Source organism: Podarcis muralis, chromosome 13 (assembly GCF_964188315.1).
Source record: "Podarcis muralis chromosome 13, rPodMur119.hap1.1, whole genome shotgun sequence".
Lineage (NCBI taxonomy): Eukaryota > Metazoa > Chordata > Lepidosauria > Squamata > Lacertidae > Podarcis > Podarcis muralis.
Window position 1 is genome coordinate 4,516,419 of NC_135667.1, and position 19,421 is coordinate 4,535,839.

General features: G+C 48.3%; 1 protein-coding gene across 1 annotated transcript; it reads right to left on the reverse strand.

Moving 5' to 3' along the window:
- Nucleotides 1-4,252: 4,252 nt before the first annotated feature.
- On the reverse strand, nt 4,253-19,132 carry LOC114582596 (thialysine N-epsilon-acetyltransferase-like). Its single transcript, XM_028703749.2, has 6 exons — nt 18,875-19,132; nt 16,719-16,770; nt 13,556-13,639; nt 10,545-10,646; nt 7,578-7,618; nt 4,253-5,483 (listed from the first exon to the last, which is right to left on the reverse strand). The coding sequence occupies exons 1-6, from the start codon at nt 18,986-18,988 to the stop codon at nt 5,307-5,309; spliced, it is 570 nt and encodes a 189-aa protein (XP_028559582.2). The 5' UTR covers nt 18,989-19,132; the 3' UTR covers nt 4,253-5,306.
- Nucleotides 19,133-19,421: the final 289 nt, after the last annotated feature.

The following is a 19,421-nucleotide window of genomic DNA, read 5'->3' on the forward strand; positions in this document are numbered from 1 at the left end:
GAGCATTGTGTACAGTGGTACCTTGGTTTACAACCATAATCCGTTCTTGAGGTCCAGTTGTAAACCAAAACAGGTTGTAACCCAAGGCGCACTTTCGCCAATGGGGCCTAAAAAAAAATATCAGGGTTTTAATCCAAAAAAAGAGGCTTGTAATCCAAAAAAAAGGGACACACACTTCCAGGTTTGACGTGGTTGTAATCCAAAATGGTTGCAAACCAAGGTACCACTGTACAGTGAAATCGACAAACTTAAGACAAACAAATTTTGATGAAATTGTCCGATGTCCTTTAGAGGAGAAATTGGGAATTGCAGAATTTTAAATATCTGTTGTCATCCTTGGCGTCACTCAATTTTGTTTATAACTCTTAAGTTGTGGGTGAATATATCAGATGACACAGCGATTCTCCAAACAGCTCTTGTTTATTCACAGGTCAGAACAGAACTGAACTGAAGGGTTCAGCCAGCCTGCTTATACAGAGCTCCAGTACCACGCAACTGTAACAACTTTCTGTAACTATCCAATCACTGAACGTCACTTTCGATCCCTTATTTGCATATGTGGACCTGAGTGAAAACTATCTACAGTATCCCCCTGCTGGCCCAGGGTGAGAACTTCAGTACATAACAATAACACTCTTCCATTTTCTTCTAGTTGTGAGGGTGGGGGGTTGGGAGGGGCCTCACAAGTGGAGTAGCCAAGGGCCTCTCTTCATCGAAATCTGGCCCTGCCCTGAGCACAAGAGTCCTCTGCCCTCCTGTGGTTGCCAGCAATTGTTCAGATGCATTTGGTGTTCAGATGGTGCCAGAGCGGAGCCATTGTGGCTGGAAGCCGTTTTCCTCCACAAATTCCTCCACTGCTCTTTTAAAACCACCCAGGTTGGTGGCCATCGCTCTGCTCTCTCCTGAGGCAGGGAGTTCCGTAGTTCTAACCACGCGCTGCTCAAATAAGCACATCCTTCCGTTTATCTGCCCTGAACCTTCCAACATTCAGCTTCACTGTCCGTCCGCATGTTCTGGTGTTGTGAGAGACGGAGGAGAAACTTTTCTCTAAACACTTCCTCTGTGTCGGGCATAATTTTATGAACTACTTTCTAGAATAAAGGGAGCTCAGGGATTTTAAATAAATATATGGTTTTCCCAGTAGTGATGTATGGAAGTGAGAGCTGGACCATCAAGAAGGCTGATCGCCAAAGAATGGATGCTTTTGAATTCTGGTGCTGGAGGAGACTCTGGAGAGTCCCATGGACTGCAAGAAGATCCAACCTATCCATTCTTAAGGAAATCAGCCCTGAGTGCTCACTGGAAGGACAGATCCTGAAGCTGAGGCTCCAAGACTTTGGCCACCTCATGAGAAGAGAAGACTCCCTGGAAAAGACCCTGATGTTGGGAAAGATGGAGGGCACAATGAGAAGGAGACGACAGAGGACGAGATGGTGGGACAGTGTTCTCGAAGCTACCAGCATGAGTTTGACCAAACTGCGGGAGGCAGTGGAAGACAGGAGGGCCTGGTGTGCTCTGGTCCAGGGGGTCACGAAGAGTCGGACACGACTAAACGACAACAACAACATATATATATATATATATGGACGCGGGTGGCGCTGTGGGTAAAACCTCAGTGCCTAGGACTTGCCGATCGCATGGTCGGCGGTTCGAATCCCCACGGCGGGGTGCGCTCCTGTCGTTCGGTCCCAGCTCCTGCCAACCTAGCAGTTCGAAAGCACCCCTGGGTGCAAGTAGATAAATAGGGACCGCTTACTAGCGGGAAGGTAAACGGCGTTTCCGTGTGCTGCGCTGGCTCGCCAGATGCAGCTTGTCACGCTGGCCACGTGACCCAGAAGTGTCTGCGAACAGCGCTGGCCCCCGGCCTATAGAGTGAGATGAGCGCACAACCCTAGAGTCTGGCAAGACTGGCCCATACGGGCAGGGGTACCTTTACCTTATATATATATATATATATGTGTGTGTGTGTGTGTGTGTGTGTGTGTGTGTGTGTCTTTTGTTTCTCAATTTGATCCTTTTTACTGACTTGTTTTAATGTGCTGCAAACCGCTTTGAGATTTTATTTTCTGAAAAATATAAATAAATGAATTGGACCACAGAAACTTTACTAATTATTTGCACCCCATTTCTCGTTGCCAGCGCCAACCCGGTGCAATGTTTAGGGAAGCTTTTAATGTCTGATGTATTACGGTATTTTAATATTTTGTTGGAAGCCGCCCAGAGTGGCTGGGGAAGCCCAGCCAGATGGGCGGGGTAAAAATAAATTATTATTATTATTATTATTATTATTATTATTATTATTATTATTATTATTGTACTAAGCAGTATTTAAAGCAAAGGGCTGTAAACAAAACACAAAACCAATTTGAACACAAAATACCCCCAAAGCAGAAAGAAAATAGAGCCCAATTTAAAAAATAACCCCTTTCCAGCCAAGGGGTGGGGAACCACAATGGCTGACCCCTGTTGGAGACAGAATACTGGGCTGCGCACGAATCTTCACCCTAGGTCTCCAAAGGAGGCGTCTGAAACAGGATCTCGCGGGACTTGAGGCTATAATATCGCGCGACTGGATGCTGGCGTTCGGTGAGATCGGACGTCGCGCTCTCGCGAGATCCGAGCAGAAACAAGCGGAGAGGTCGCTCTTGCCTCCGCCGCGGGATAAGAACATAGAGTTACAAAAAGGTTAGAGCAGCGTGCTTCCTTTTTTTTAAATCGGAGCTTCCGGGTTCCTTCCGACCCTGTTTTGATTTTGTGTTAAAAAAGAAACCTTGGAAGAAGAAACATACAAGAAGAGTTTGGAAAACAGGACTGGACGGGATTCAGACGTTTATTTGGGTCGTTCCAGAAGTAGAAGGGGGGAGGGCGCACCCCAACAAAATCATGATTGTGTCAAAGATGTACTGCAAAGATCAACACAAATTTTGTGGGCATCAGTGAACAGAATAATTCGGAATAAGGTTTCAGATTTACGCCCTGCGAATTCCTTGCTTTGACAGGGCGAGGAGAACTGTAGTTTTATGAAAGATCTCGTGGCAACCCTTAGCAAACTACAGTTCCCAGGATACTTTAGGGGGAACTGCGACTCTCAAAGTGGGGCAAGAGTGTTTCAAATGCATGGTGCAGATGGGACCTTAAAGGTAAAGGTAAAGGGACCCCTGACCATTAGGTCCAGTCATGACCGACTCTGGGGTTGCGGCGCTCATCTCGCTTTATTGGCCGAGGGAGCCGGCGTACAGCTTCCGGGTCATGTGGCCAGCATGACTAAGCCACTTCTGGCGAACCAGAGCAGCGCACAGAAACGCCGTTTACCTTCCCGCCAGAGTGGTACCTATTTATCTACTTGCATTTTGACGGGCTTTCGAACTGCTAGGTGGGCAGGAGCAGGGACCGAGCAACGGGAGCTCACCCCGTTGTGGGGATTCGAACCGCCAACCTTCTGAACGGCAAGTCCTAGGCTCTGTGGTTTAACCCACAGCGCCACCCGCGTCCCCTGATGGGACCTTAGGGCTCAGGAAATACATTTGGTTCCTCTAAGATGGTGGGGAGGAATGCCATTTGAAGTAACAGAGGGGACTTCCTTTCACATGTGGTGGGATTGTAAAATTATAAAGAAATATTGGGAAATGATTTACAGTGGTACCTCACAAGACGAGTGCCCCGCAAGACAAAAAACTCGCTAGTCAAAAGGTTATTCCGTTTTTTGAGCTGCTTCGCAAGACGATTTTCCCTATGTGCTTGCTTCGCAAGACGGAAACGTTTGCAAGTTTGTTTCCTTTTTCTTAACACCGTTAATACAGTTGCGACTTGACTTTGAGGAGCAACTCATAGCAGGCGGTGTGGTAGCCTTTTTTGAGGTTTTTAAAGACTTGGGTGATTTTTGAAGCTTTTCCAAAACTTTCCCGACACCGTACTTCGCAAGACGAAAAAAATCGCAAGACGACAAAACTCGCGGAACGAATTCATTTCGTCTTGCGAGGCACCACTGTACAGTGAAATGAAGATGATGTTTAAAATAGCCTTTGTTAAAAAAAACCCAGAAGCTAATACCCTATTAGGTATTACAGGAACGGACATACCAAGATCACGAAAGAACTTATTTATGTGTGCAACTACGGCCGCACGGACACTGTTAGCACAACATTGGAAAGAAGAAGGCGTCCCATTCAAAGAAGATTGGTAAGTTAAATTAATGGAATATGCTGAAATGGCAAAACTGACAATGAAACTAAGAGGAAGAGCCGACAACGAATTTAAAGAATAATGGGAGATGTTTATTGCATATACGATACGATAATCTTTTATTGTCATTGTCCCATACAGAACAACGAAATTGAAAAAATCTACACCAAACATTCAAAAACCAGCAAGCCTGCTATCCCAGCCTGGTTAACCCGCTAAAAACTCTGATACCCCATAATTAAATACAATATACGCCCACAGAGATTACCTTACAGTGCGTTTAAAACCAAAATCGCATTTGGATAGAAACTGTTTTTCAGGCGGCTAGTCCTAGTCTTCATAACCCCGTACCTTCTTCCAGAAGGCAGAAGCTAAAAGAGATCATTTCCGCGGTGCACACTATCCTGCGCTATCTCTTCAGCTTTCTTATGGCACCTGGAAGCATAGATTTGATCCAAGGTGGGAAGAGTGCACCCAATTATATATATATCTATATATATCTACATATCTATCTATATCTATAATCAGTATCTATACACAGAAGCATTGTACCAGGTTAATACATGAGCAGGGTGTTAGGACTAATTGTAATTTGGATACGAATAGACAATAGGTAATTTATATGGTTTTAAAATTGAACATTGGACATGCGGTATGTTGAGTAATAATGGAACCAAGGACGGGACTAGGGGGAATCCAACTTGATTTATTTTGAATTTGTATTGTTGTTGTTTTTATATATGTTATTTTTGGAAAATCAATAAAATATTATCAAGAAAAGCAGGATTTGCGGGGACAGAAGAAAGCCTAAGGAACCAGGACTCCAGGGTTCCTGAGAGAGACAGACAGGGGTTTGGGGTATAGCACAACCTTCATCCACCTGGCACCCTCCAGATGCATTGGACTACAACTCCCATCATCCTGAGCAAGCACAGCCAAGCTCCCTGGGTCTGATGGGAGTTGTAGTCCAAAATTTCCAGAGGGCACCCAGCTTAGTGAAGGTCCGTCCTGCAGGAGGGGGCCTAAACCTTTGCCAAAATGGCCTCTAGGGCTTGGAGCCAGAGGCATGAAAAGTAATCCTGAATAATTCTGGGCCAAACATTACTGCCAATATATCTCGGCTCCTATTTCCTCGCTTCTTGCGCTAGCTTCCGGACATGCGCTCCTTCGATGTGGCAGAGGTGCCAGTGGTCCCGAATAGTGACGTTCACGGCTCCCAACTTGGCGTAGAAATCCATCGCCGGCTGGTTCCACCGGGCACAGATGAATCGGAACTCGGAACAACCTTTCTCCAACGCAATCTGAGGGGATGGGGGCGGAATTGGAGGCCGTTATTTATTCATTTTATTTCATAAAATTTTTCCATACCTCTTCATTGTGTGAGGGGAGGACCTCAAAGCAGTTTACAAAAAAGGGATAAAAGCAAGAAAATCTAGTGAAATCTGCAGCTCAAATTTAAAACACATGGCAGTTAAAATCCTAAAAGCAGATTAGCATCATCTCAACCTTCTAAGCATCTGGGTGGGTGTGTCTAAACAGGAATAAAACTGCCCTTTATCAAAAGATCTTAGGCAACGTCAGTGGCGTAGCGTGGGTTGTCAGCACCTGGGGCAAGGCAAGTAATTTGCGCCCCCTAACCCGTGGATTTGCGCCCCCTAACCTGTGGATTTGCCCTAACCCCAGATGTTGCTCCCGGTGCGGCCGGGCCCCCCTGCACCCCCCACGCTACGCCACTGGGCAACGTACAACCTTAAGAACATCTGCCTCAAAGAATTTTGGGTACCGTAGTTACAATCCCCAGAAACCTTTACGATATGATAATCTTTATTGTCATTGTCCCATACAGAACAACGAAATTGAAAAAATCTACGTCAGACATTCAAAAACCAACAAGCCTGCTACCCCAGCTATCCCAGCCTGGTTAAAAAGGTAAAGGTACCCCTGCCCGTACGGGCCAGTCTTGACAGACTCTAGGGTTGTGCGCCCATCTCACTCAAGAGGCCGGGGGGCCAGCGCTGTCCGGAGACACTTCTGGGTCACGTGGCTAGCATGACGAAGCTGCATCTGGCGACCCAGAGCCGCACACGGAAACGCCGTTTACCTTCCCGCTAGTAAGCGGTCCCTATTTATCTACTTGCACCCGGGGGTGCTTTCGAACTGCTAGGTTGGCAGGCGCTGGGACCGAGCAACGGGAGCGCACCCCGCCGCGGGGATTCGAACCGCCGACCTTTCGATCGGCAAGCCCTAGGCGCTGAGGCTTTTACCCACAGCGCCACCCGCGTCCCAGCCTGGTTAGCCCCCTAAAAACTCTGATACCCCATAATTAAATACAATATGCTCCCACAGAGACTACCTTACACTGTGTTTAAAACCAAAATCGCATTTGGATAGAAACTGTTTCTCAGGCGGCTAGTCCTGGTCTTTATAACCCTGTCCCTTCTTCTAGAAGGCAGAAGCTGAAAGAGATAATTTCTGGGGTGAGCACTATCCTGCGCTATCTCTGCAGCTTTCTTATGGCACCTGGAAGCGTAATTTGATCCAAGGTGGGAAGAGTGCACCCAATTATTCTCTCCACAATCTTTACAATCCTGGACAGCATTGTTTTTCCCCTGACCGTGCGGCTTCCAACACATAGACCATAAGTTAATACACTCTCAACAGTACAATGGTAAAATGGCATCAAACGACAGCGTCTAAATAATTCTTTCAGCAGAGAAATGGGCTAATAATAATAATAATAATAATAATAATAATAATAATTTATTTATACCCCGCCCATCTGGCTGGGTTTCCCCAGCCACTCTGGGCGGCTTGCAACAAAACACTAAAATACAATAACCTATTAAACATTAAAAGCTTCCCTAAACAGGGCTGCCTTCAGATGTCTTCTAAAAGTTTGGTAGTTGTTTTTCTCTTTGACATCTGGTGGGAGGGCGTTCCACAGGGCGGGGGCCACCACCGAGGAGGCCCTCTGCCTGGTTCCCTGTAACTTGGCTTCTCGCAGGGAGGGAACCGCCAGAAGGCCCTCGGAGCTGGACCTCAGTGTCCGGGCTGAACGATGGGGGTGGAGACGCTCCTTCAGGTCTACTGGGCCTTTGAGGCCGTTTACGGCTTTCAAGGTCAGCACCAACACTTTGAATTGTGCTTGGAAACGTCCTGGGACAGTCTCAGCCTGACCTACCTCACAGGGTTGTTGCAAGGATATGATGGGGGGGGGGGAGAACTATGTACAGCATCTTGAGCTCCTTGGACAATGAGGTGTGGTATAAATGTAAGAAACGGATAAATAGTCCATTCACACTCTGGCCTGGTTCAGTCAGGGGTGGCTAGCCGGGCTCCTTCTCAACGACAACAACAACAACAACACAGACATACACACCCCTGTTCAGCCTCACCTTTGCCACTTTATTCATTAAACTCGTGCCAATGCCTTTGCCTGGTTGGGAAAATGGGGAAAAATGAATGAATGAACAAGTTAATCACACTTCATTTTTAGCTGTGGACATTCTGAACTAGAGTTTGAGCGTTTTCTCGGTTTAAAAATATCTGCTTGTGTGAGGGACTGGGGCTCGGTACCAGAGGATCCTTTGCCCCAGGCGTCATCTGAACCAGGTCTGGGGCCTGATCCTGAAGAGCCCCAGTCTGCACAGGTTCCCCTGCAACAAGCACCAGCTGGGCCGAGTCCGGGGCCTGAGTCTGCCCTGGCTCCAGATGCGGAGATGACCTCGTTGCCTCCAGCTGGGCCATCGCTTACAGCTGCTCCACTACCAGTTGGGTCAGGGGAGGCTGAGGCGGCCTCTGGGTCTAGTAACCCACCGACGTCTCCTGAGCTGCAGAGACTCAGGTCTGAGAGAAGGAGAGACCCAAGTACTTGCAGGAGGAGTGCTTGCCTTTAGGCGAAACAGGGAGGTGAGTCGCCGGGGGATCAGGACCGGCCGTTACCCTGACAGAGACCCTGCCCCAGGTTCCGGGAGCAACGTTGCTGTATGCTAGATCCTGCCTGAGATGCTGTACCTGTCCTTGCCTCCTTGCCTGGTTTCCTGCCTTGGCTCTGTTGGACTGACTCCCATCAGAACCTTTGGATTCTGGACTGCATTTCACAGATTACCCCTGGGCCCAGCACAGCTTCGTTCAGTTAATATTGCCATAGATAGATAGATAGATAGATAGATAGATAGATAGATAGAGGACCCCTGACCATTAGGTCCAGTCGTGACCAACTCTGGGGTTGCGGCGCTCATCTCGCTTTATTGGCCGAGGGAGCCGGCGTACAGCTTCCGGGTCATGTGGCCAGCATGACTAAGCCGCTTCTGGCGAACCAGAGCAGCGCACGGAAACGCCATTTACCTTTCTGCCGGAGTGGTACCTATTTATCTACTTGCACTTTGACGTGCTTTCGAACTGCTAGGTTGGCAGGAGCAGGGACTGAGCAATGGGAGCTCACCCCGTCGCGGGGATTCGAACCGCCAACCTTCTGATCGGCAAGTCCTAGGCTCTGTGGTTTAACCCAGAGCGCCACCCGTGTGTGTATGTGTGTGTGTGTGTGTGTGTGTACACACACACACACACAGAAGCACTGTACCCAGGTTAATACATTAGCAGGGTGTTAGGGCTACAGTCATAGGTAAAGGTACCCCTGCCCGTACGGGCCAGTCTTGCCAGACTCTGGGGTTGTGCGCTCATCTCACTCTATAGGCCGGGAGCCAGCGCTGTCCGCAGACACTTCCGGGTCACGTGGCCAGCGTGACAAGTTGCATCTGGCGAGCCAGCGCAGCACACGGAACGCCGTTTACCTTCCCGCTGGTAAGCGGTCCCTATTTATCTACTTGCACCCGGGGGTGCTTTCGAACTGCTAGGTTGGCAGGCGCTAGGACCGAGGAGCGGGAGCACACCCCGCCGTGGGGATTCGAACCGCCGACCATGCGATCGGCAAGTTCTAGGCACTGAGGTTTTACCCACAGCGCCACCCGCGTCCCTAAATATTGAGCTAGCAGAGGATGGTTTCAATCCATCAACCTCTGGGTTATGGGCCCAGCACGCTTCCGCTGCGCCACTCTGCTGCACGGCTACAGTCATACCTCAGGGTAAATACGCTTCGAGATGAATATTTTTGGGTTGCGCTCTGCGGCGACCCGGAAGTAACGGAGCGCGTTACTTCCGGGTTTCGCCGTGCACGCAGGCGCAGACGCTCAAAATGACATCACGCGCATGCGTGGAAGAGGGAAGTGCCGAGACGCAACGCGCAGACACGTGGACACATGTTGCATTCGCTTCGGGACTTTTTAAAAAAAGCAGTTGCAGTGTGAACCCTATTTTTAGTCTGAGGGCCAGATTCCCATGCGCACAACCTTCTGGGGGCCACTTACCAGAGATGGGCAGGGCCAGAGGCGAAACTGGGTGAAAGAACTGTTGCAGGAATTTATGTATGAGGACCCTGTTGCAACAGCTTTAATAAAGATCCAGCTTACTAGCCGCTTTGCTTCTCAATATTCTCTGTTTGGCCTGTTATTTTCTCCTACCGATAGGGAACCCACTTAAGAACTCTATACAGGCTCTTGGATACCCCATAAGGGAAGAAGGGCAGATTTTGTTTACAACAGAACTGACTCTTATTGGCAGGCAACTATCCAGACACTTTATTGCAACTGCAACAACTACATCCCCAACAGTCAACCATAGCTGTCAACTTACAGATTTGAAAAGAAGGGACCAGCAGCCTCGAAAATAAGGGATCAGCAGCCAAAATAAGGGATTTTAGTCAACCAGCATCCAAATGAAGCCTCAAGCGGTGGTTCCCACAGCGCAGCAACCCGGCAAAGGGGATGCAGCAAGGAAAACCACCGTCACCTCTCCTCTGGGAAGCGCTGAGCAAAGGCGAGTCCCCAGGCAAGGCGGCCGATTTGATTGGCACAAAGCATGCAAGCTCCGCCCCCCAGTCGTTCTTAGACTCCTTATTGGGTGAGCAACGCAGCCAAGCAACACAGTTGGAGCCTCCCTCCTCCCTGGCCGGCAGGGAGGGAGGGAGGGAGAAGAGCTGCTTCCTTTGAAACCCAGGAAATTTAAGGGACATCATCAATAAGGGACAGCAGGGGGACACGGCGCTGGGATAAGGGACTGTCCCGCCAAATAAGGGACGGTTGACAGCTATGAGTCAGACCCGTCCAGCAAACCCATAAAATGGATCCGAAAAAGGCTATGTTTTATTTTATATTTTATATTAGCTATGAAGTCTTTCCCGCTTATCTGCCCTCCGATCCTTCACTGTTCCTCATCCTAGTTTACTGATTATCGTCTGTGCGCTCAGTCAGAAGAGAGAGGGGTGCACTCTGCACATGCTCAGAGGCACCCAACTTCCTGAGTACCTCGGAATTCCGGCACAACGTAGAGATCTTCGCCAAAGAGGATTCCGCCGTGCCACGTGCAGTAGGACAGGTAATGGAACTGGTACCCGACTATTGTGCAACCTGGAGAGCAAGGAGGAGAAGCAAAATTAAAAAGCATATTAAAAGGGAATGGGCTGGGCGATAATTCCCAACACCAGCGGAAGCCCAAATTCAGCATCAGTTCACCTGCAGTTTTAGGATTACCATATTTTTCCGTCTATAAGACACCCCCTATTTTTTGGGATCCTGATTTAAGAAAATGGGGGGAAATGGCCCCCGTGTATAAGACGCCCCCAAATTTTGAACATTATTTTTTAGGGGAAAAACCTAGTCTTATACAGTGGACACTCGGGTTGCGAACGTGATGCGATGCACGTTCGCAACCCGCAGCGCCCACAACCTGCAGTGGCGCATCTGTGCAAATGCGGGTTGCGATTTGGTAGCTCTGCGCATGCGCGAGCGCCGAAATCCGGAAGTAACCCGTTCCGGTACTTCCGGGTTTCGGTGGTCTGCAACCTGATAAAACGAATCCTGAAGCATCTGTAACCCGAGGCATGACCTGTATATGGAAAAATACGGTAGTTTTTATTTTTATTTTTATTTATTAATTAAATTTGTATACCACCCTTCACCTGTAGATCTCAGGGCATCAAAATACGAGATAAAAACACAAAATACATACATAAGAAAAACAAGAACAAACCAAGCCAATAATCTAAACCTCCCACAAACCCATTTAAAAGGATATTATGGGATGCTAACCAGCCAAAGGCCAGGCTGACTTAATAACAAGATCAAAATACAACATTAAAATGCAGCCTCCTTTCAGTAGAAACTCAAATCAAAAACTTTTTGGGGATGAAAACATCAAATCTCCAACAATAGCCCTCTCTTCCTCCACGAATTTGCCTAATTCTCTTTTAAAGCCATCCGGCTTAGCGGCCGTCTCCACCTCCATTCACCCCGCAGCGTATCGCGTAATAAATCGACAACCCCAACATTCGTTCCTCATCCTGCTAATCATCCTGGTTTTGTATTTCTGTCCCTTACCTGCTGAGCTATATATATATATATATATATATGCAGGTTTTGGTGTCCTCGGGTGTCTTCCCGTGTAAAAGTTGGGGTGTCTAGGCGACGTTTCGACGAGGTCTCACTCGTCATCTTCAGGCTGGTGCTTTCGGCTTCTTGTTACTGGAACAGAGCAGGATCTCAGTGTTTGAGTTCCTATAAATACTGTTGAGGAGGTGTGGTGTATAGCCTCCAATGTTCTGGGCCGAGAGGAAGTTCCCAGGCTAGTGTGCCTTTTCTTCTTTTGTTCCTTAATTGCTTGAGGGATATCTTGAGTGATTTCTTGAGTGATATCCTGAGTACCACTTAGGTGGGTCATTAGGTGTGGATTAGTTGCTAAAGCCTTTGTGTCTTGACCTCTTGAACTTTGTGAAGAGTTTTTCTGAGAAGATGGCTGTACTGCACTTAGTTGTGCTCTGGCTTGGCTTCGTGTATAGGGGCGAGCTGTGGTTTTGTGGCCTGTGCCAGCCAGATCTGTGTAGGGATTGCAGGGGGGTGCAGCATCCGGAGGTGCCACCATGGTTTGGCTACTGGATGGTGTCTGTAATTTATCTGTGGAGAGGGTCTGGGTTTGGGTCTGGTGTGGTTGATTGGTGATGGCGTTCTGTGTGCCTCTGGATCTGGTGTCAGTTTTTGTGGGGAGGGCTAATTTCCAGATGTCTGGCAAGCGGGATGTGTCGTCACGCTTGTTCATGTTGTGAGGGTGTTTCTCTATCTCGATGGCTTCCATGATTATTCTCTTGTGGTGATGTTCCATGTTAGAGAGCAATTTGGAATCTGCAAAATACCCTGCAAAGTCTGCCCAGCCACGTACATTGGACAAACAAACAGACGAATAAATGCACGTATCGCAGAACACAAGAATGCCGTCAAAAAAGAAGAAAAAACTTCCTCTCTTTTCCAACACATGAAAGAAACAGGACACGAAATTAATTTTGCAGATTCCAAATTGCTCTCTAACATGGAACATCACCACAAGAGAATAATCATGGAAGCCATCGAGATAGAGAAACACCCTCACAACATGAACAAGCGTGACGACACATCCCGCTTGCCAGACATCTGGAAATTAGCCCTCCCCACAAAAACTGACACCAGATCCAGAGGCACACAGAACGCCATCACCAATCAACCACACCAGACCCAAACCCAGACCCTCTCCACAGATAAATTACAGACACCATCCAGTAGCCAAACCATGGTGGCACCTCCGGATGCTGCACCCCCCTGCAATCCCTACACAGATCTGGCTGGCACAGGCCACAAAACCACAGCTCGCCCCTATACACGAAGCCAAGCCAGAGCACAACTAAGTGCAGTACAGCCATCTTCTCAGAAAAACTCTTCACAAAGTTCAAGAGGTCAAGACACAAAGGCTTTAGCAACTAATCCACACCTAATGACCCACCTAAGTGGTACTCAGGATATCACTCAAGAAATCACTCAAGATATCCCTCAAGCAATTAAGGAACAAAAGAAGAAAAGGCACACTAGCCTGGGAACTTCCTCTCGGCCCAGAACATTGGAGGCTATACACCACACCTCCTCAACAGTATTTATAGGAACTCAAACACTGAGATCCTGCTCTGTTCCAGTAACAAGAAGCCGAAAGCACCAGCCTGAAGATGACGAGTGAGACCTCGTCGAAACGTCGCCTAGACACCCCAACTTTTACACGGGAAGACACCCGAGGACACCAAAACCTGCATTCCTATACCCGTGAAAATCTACGAAAGCATATATATATATATATATATATATATATATATATATACACACACACACACACACACACACATATATAGCCAGTTTCTTTTGTTTTCCCCACCCACTAGGCAACGCTGCTCCACTTTCCCGCCCACGCCAAAAAGAAGTTTAGCAGTTTCCCTTGCAAGGCTCAGTCCGCCTCTTTTGCTTACCGTCTCTGCTCTTCTGTTCTGGGGGCAGCTCAGCTACGAGGCACCCAAAGGTGGAATCTTTCTCAAACCCATCTTTTCTGAGAACTAGGAAGAAAAGGACAGATTTATTTAAAACACTGTTATGATTCATTGGGCTATAGATGTTAAGTTGTGGGTGAACATATCAAACGACACAGTGATTCTTCAAACAGCTCTTGTTTATTCACAGGCCAGAACAGAACTGGACTGAAGGGTTCAGCCAGCCTGCTTATATAGAGCTCCACTACAACGCAACTGTAACACTTTCTGTAACTATCCAATCACTGAACATCACTTTCAATCCCTTATTTGCATATGTGGACCTGAGTGAAAACTATCTACAGTATCCCCCTGCTGGCCCAGAGTGGGAACTTCAGTACATAACATAGACATTGGACATAATATACAAAAAATTATGGAACGAGGGAATAAAATTTACTGCATGTAGTGCATTGAAAGAAAACATTATGAAAATGATGGTGGTATATAGGTGGTATAGAACACCAGCAAAATTAGCCAAAATGTATAAAATTGATAATAAATGTTGGAAATGTAAAGAAAAAGAAGGTAGCTTTTACCATATGTGGTGGGAATGTAAGAAAGTGAAGGACTTCTGGGAAATGACTTATAATGAGGTGGAAAAAAATGTTGAAATATACATTTGTTAAAAAACCAGATGCCCTTCTATTGGGTATTGTGGGTACAGAAATTAATAAGAATGATAAAAAAGCTGTTTTTATACACCATAACTGCAGCAAGGACACTATTAGCCCAAAGATGGAAACAAGAAGAAATACCAACTAAAGAAGAGTGGCAAGAGAAATTGATGAACTATGCTGAGATGGTGAGACTAACAGGGAAAATTAAGAACAAGCAGGACCAGACTTTCCTAAAGGAATGGAAGAAGTTTTCGACATATCTGGAAAGCAATTGTAATCAATTGATATCACTTGTTGGGTTAAAAGAAGTTTTGTAAGGAGTAATTTATAAATTATTGTGATGTATTGGAAATCTGAGTTTATAGCAATAACTGTAGTAACAAAATGCATAATTGTTGTTTAGTCGTGTCCGCCTCTTCGTTACCCCCTGGACCAGAGCACGCCAGGCACTCCTGTCTTCCACTGTCTCCCGCAGTTTGGTCAAACGCATGCTGGTAGCTTGGAGAACACTGTCCCACCATCTCATCCTCCGTCGTCCCCTTCTCCTTGTGCCCTCCATATTTCCCAACATCAGGGTCTTTTCCAGGGAGTCTTCTCTTCTCATGAGGTGGCCAAAGTCTTGGAGCCTCAGCTTCAGGGTCTGTCCTTCCAGTGAGCACTCAGGGCTGATTTCCTTCAGAATGGAGAGGTTTGATCTTCTTGCAGTCCATGGGACTCTCAAGAGTCTCCTCCAGCACCAGAATTCAAAAGCATCAATTCTTCGGCGATCAGCCTTCTTTATGGTCCAGCTCTCACTTCCATACATCACTACTGGGGAAACCAGAGCTTTAACTTTTACCTCTGTCTAAGAACAGAATTCGAACGGTGGAAGGGCAGCAGCGGCAGGAGGCCTCATTAGGGAAAGCACGCCTCAGTTTAAGAACGATTTTGGTTTAAGAACAGACTTTCGGAATGGATTAAGTTCATAAACTGAGGTACCACTGTAGACAGACAGACAGACGATAGATAGATCAATAGATCGATGGATCAATATTTGTTATGGAGATCGGGGTGAACCACATCCCAGTTTGTGAGAGCCATTTTGCTTTCTACTAGAATCCGAAGGTCTTGTGTAGCAGGAACCCCCCCACCCCAATCATTCAGTTTGTACAAACTTCACACACACTCACACTCACACACTACATACACCACGCTTCTGTTATAAATTCATAGAAAAATCAACCATACATCGGATTTGCACTGTTCCACTTTTATTTGACTCCATGAAGGAAGGACTACAAAATGGGGAAGGTTTGATACAGGCCAGCCATAATCCCTTCACCATCCCAGCACATCCACAGGAGCCCTGCCCAGTTGCTATGCCAACCCTGATGGTCCTAGACAGAAGACCATCAAGATCACAAAGAACTTGCATATGGGAGTGGATTCAGCATGGACTGGAACAAAGGACAATGATCAGATCTTCCCTCAGGGGGCAGGAAACTACGACTACCTTTTGTCGTCAGAAAATGACTCATGGGGAGGGGGAAAGGAGGAAGCAGCCAGGTGACAGGACACTCAGGTTACCACCACAACTCCTCCCTCAACCCCTCCTTTCTGTGATGTATGCATGATGTTTCTGGGGGTGGGCTTGAGCTACAGGATGGGAATTTCAAAAGTCTTTATAAGACCTTGCACACCATTTTTTCTGGGTCCTTCCTCTCTCCTGCAAGTGAGGGGAGCACCCTGTTGCAACAGTTCAATAAAGGCCAAGCCTACAGGCTGCTGTTTTGCTCCAAGTTATCCTGGTTGGTGTCTTTGTTTTTTGTCCAAGGGAGCCCTCGGATTTTTCCGGTAACACTTGCAAAAGGCGGAATCCAGAAATGGGAGGAAGGCTGAGAATACTCTTATCCTACAAGCATCCCATTTATAGAGCATTTATCTTGATTTGTTGGCAGGGAGGTTAGACGGCGGTTCATCAAAGCGAATCTTATCTCATTCTTTCCCACTGCATTTCCCCATCACTTTCCTTACTGCAAAAAAACCACCCCTCTGATCTTTCAGGGGAATCCCCACCCAAAAAGAGGTGACAGTCTGGACGTACCCAGGGCCGCTGTCAAAGAGGATGTGGGGAGCGATGCCAGCCCTCAAGGTTACAGGTCAGTGTGCCAGCTGCAATCCATTTAAATACGAAATGCTGCCATCATCAGTTTCCATCATTCCTGACCACTGGTCCTGTTAGCTAGGGATGATGGGAGTTGTAGTCCAAAAGCAGCTGGAGAACCAAGTTTGGAATTCCCTGGGCTAAATAATGACTCATTGCTGAAAACCTGAGTGGTCTCTTCCGGCAGAAAATTGAACCCGAGAACTCAGCGGAGCAATGTATTACTTGGTATCTTTATAAGCTTTATTTTCAACTCTTTTAAGACTGTCCTGCAGTAAAGCTTTGAAACTCAAAAAAACAAACAAACAAGGAAACGCTGCCGTCGCCGCAGAATTTTCCTTACGTGCTGGGGTGGTTGTCAGCTGGTCCAGAGCTTTGTGGAAAGCTGCAGATTCCTGGAAGAAGCAAAATGTTGTGTATGAGTCATGCAAGGCCCTTGGATTACAATGCCGGCCGCATCGTAGGGACATAGGAAACTGACTTCTACCGACTCCGACCATTGGTCCATCCAGCTCAGCATCACCTACACTGAATGACAGCAGCATCTCTCCAGGATTTCAGACCCGAGGAGCCACGTCTGCCCATCCGAGTGTGGCATAGTGGTTACTGCATTGGCCTAGGACCCGGGAGAGCAGGGTTCAAATCCTCCACTCAGCCAGTCGCTGTCTCCTTAGCCTAGCCCAGGCATAGGCAAACTCCGGCCCTCCAGATGTTTTGGGACTACAACTCCCATCAGCCCTAGCTAACAAGATCAGTGGTCAGGGATGGTGGGAATTGTAGTCCCACCATCCCCGAGTTTGCCTATGCCTGGCCTAGCCTACCTCACAGGGTTGTTGTGAGGCTGCAATGGGGGCAGGGAGAGAACCATCTACACTGCCTTGAGATCCTTGGAAGATCAAAGCAGTCAGTAAATGTGATACATGAATAAATAACAAATGTTCCCCACCTTGAGTGGGTGGAATGCAAAGGTCATAAATGGTTTGTTTATCTTGAGAGACAATGGAGTGTGCCTCCAGGGGTTACTGGAAGGAGGCGTACAAGGCCTCATCCAACCCTCTTAGGGACTCCGCTCCAGATTTGTGTAGGGTTTACTCCAGAGCCTTTTCTTCTCCTGTGTGATGGCCTGGGACTCGGACTCAGAGCCAGAGGAGTCTCAGTCTGCACCAGATCCTTTGCCCCAGGAGGCAGCTGAACCAAGTCTGGGGCCTGATCCTGAAGAGCCCCAGTCTGCATAGGTTCCCCTGCAACAAGCACCAGCTGGGCCGAGTCAGGGGCCTGATCCTGCCCTGGCTCCAGATGCAGGGATGACCTCGTTGCCTCCAGCTGGGCCATCGCTTACAGCTGCTCCACTACTGGTTGGGTCAGGGGAGGCTGAGGTGGCCTCTGGGTCTAGTAACCCACCGACGTCTCCTGAGCTGCAGAGACTGAGGTCTGAGAGAAGGAGAGACCTGAGAACTCGCGGGAGGAGTGCTCGCCTTCGGGCGAGACAGGGAGGTGAGTCGCCAGGGGATCAGGACCGGCCGTTACAGAGATAAAAGGCTGTCGGACCCTGCCCCAGGTTGTGGGAGTAATGTTGCTGTATGCCAGAACCTGCCTGAGATTCTGTGCCTGTCCTTGCCTGGTTTCCTGCCTTGGCTCTGTTGGACTGACTGCTCACAGAACCCTTGGATATGGGACCAGACCTGGACCGCATTGCTCGGGTTACCCTTGGGCCCAGCGCACCCTGAAGATGTCCGGCAAGGCAGAGGAGGTTGAGGATCAGAGTTTTCCTTCTCCACGATGGGCTCCCTTCCCAGGTGGATAAACCCCATTTGCCCCTCATTCCCTCTTGACCACTGGACCCACTCCTGGTCTCGTCCGCTCCATCTCCCAGAGTCTGTCCTCACAGGCAGAGGACGTCCCTAACTCCCCGAGGGTTTGAGACCCACCGGCTCCCCTCGCCTGGTTCAGCCGGCCGGTCGAAGCCGTTCCCAGTGCGTGGCTGTTGTCGCACGCCGACAGCTTCTCGGTGCCGCAGGTGAGAGCCGAGCGCAGGATGGGGTCCAGAGGTGGACAAAGCACCCCAGAAGGAGCATGACGTGTCCCTCAACAGAGGTGCTGTATTTTTTCTCTATAAGACTCACTTTTCCCCTCCTAAAAAGTAAGGGGAAATGTGTGTGCGTCTTAAGGAGCGAATGCAGGCTGCGCAGCTATTCCAGAAGCCAGAACAGCAAGAGGGATTGCTGCTTTCACTGCGCAGCGATCCCTTTTGCTGTTCTGGCTTCTGAGATTCAGAATTTTTTTTTTCTTGTTTTCCTCCTCCAAAAACTAGGTGCGTCTTGTGGTCTGGTGCGTCTTATAGAGCGAAAAATACGGTAACTTCCCTTCCCCGAATGCCCCGTGCACCCCAACCATAAATGGGGTGGGGAGAAATCCAGCTCTGGGTCTAAGGCACTCCCTGTACCCAAATATCCTGCTTTCTGGGTGCTCTCCTCGCCCTCCCACCCCCAAATCTCTTACCCTTATAAGTCGCATGATGGCCTTAAGGTCTCCTGCGACCCAGGGGCGTATAATGTAACTCATGCTGGCTCCTCCGAGATCCTTGCTCTCTGCTCTCCTGGCCTGGACTCTCATCTACTGAAGGGATGATCTCTCTTTTTTTCTGCTTCGCTGGATTTGACAATGGGAGGGGTCCCTCCCTCCCCCCAAGGCTATGGGTCACTAGGCCATCTCAATTTGCTGACGCTCAGCTCTTTTCTTGGGGAGCTGTGCCGGTTTGCAAACCCTGACCCATAAACAGGCGACAAGGTTCTTTCCCCCCCTGGTGAAAATTAACTTCTTTTGGCACAAGCTTGCATCACTTTCACCTCTTCCTTGAAGCAGTCTTGACCCAAGCAGGGCTGGGCTATGGGCAAGCAACCCAGGAGGTCACTTAGGGTGAGGGTTTCGGTTGAAGGGTTGCCCCCTTTAGATGGGAGGGGGGCATCGCATACCAGCCACGGGCAGGGACAGATGGGAAAGTGGGCAGAGGTTACATTCCGGACATGTAAAAGGCAGATTTCTGGAC

Bases quoted from the DNA above. Each gene is read 5' to 3' on its own strand.
- LOC114582596 (XM_028703749.2), bottom strand. From the start codon at position 18,988: ATGAGAGTCCAGGCCAGGAGAGCAGAGAGCAAGGATCTCGGAGGAGCC. The intron at 13,640-16,718 runs GTAAGGAAAATT...TTTTCTTCCTAG, and splicing joins GCTGACAACCACCCCAGCAC to TTCTCAGAAAAGATGGGTTT. The intron at 5,484-7,577 runs GTGAGGCTGAAC...CCATCCCCTCAG, and splicing joins TAATGAATAAAGTGGCAAAG to ATTGCGTTGGAGAAAGGTTG.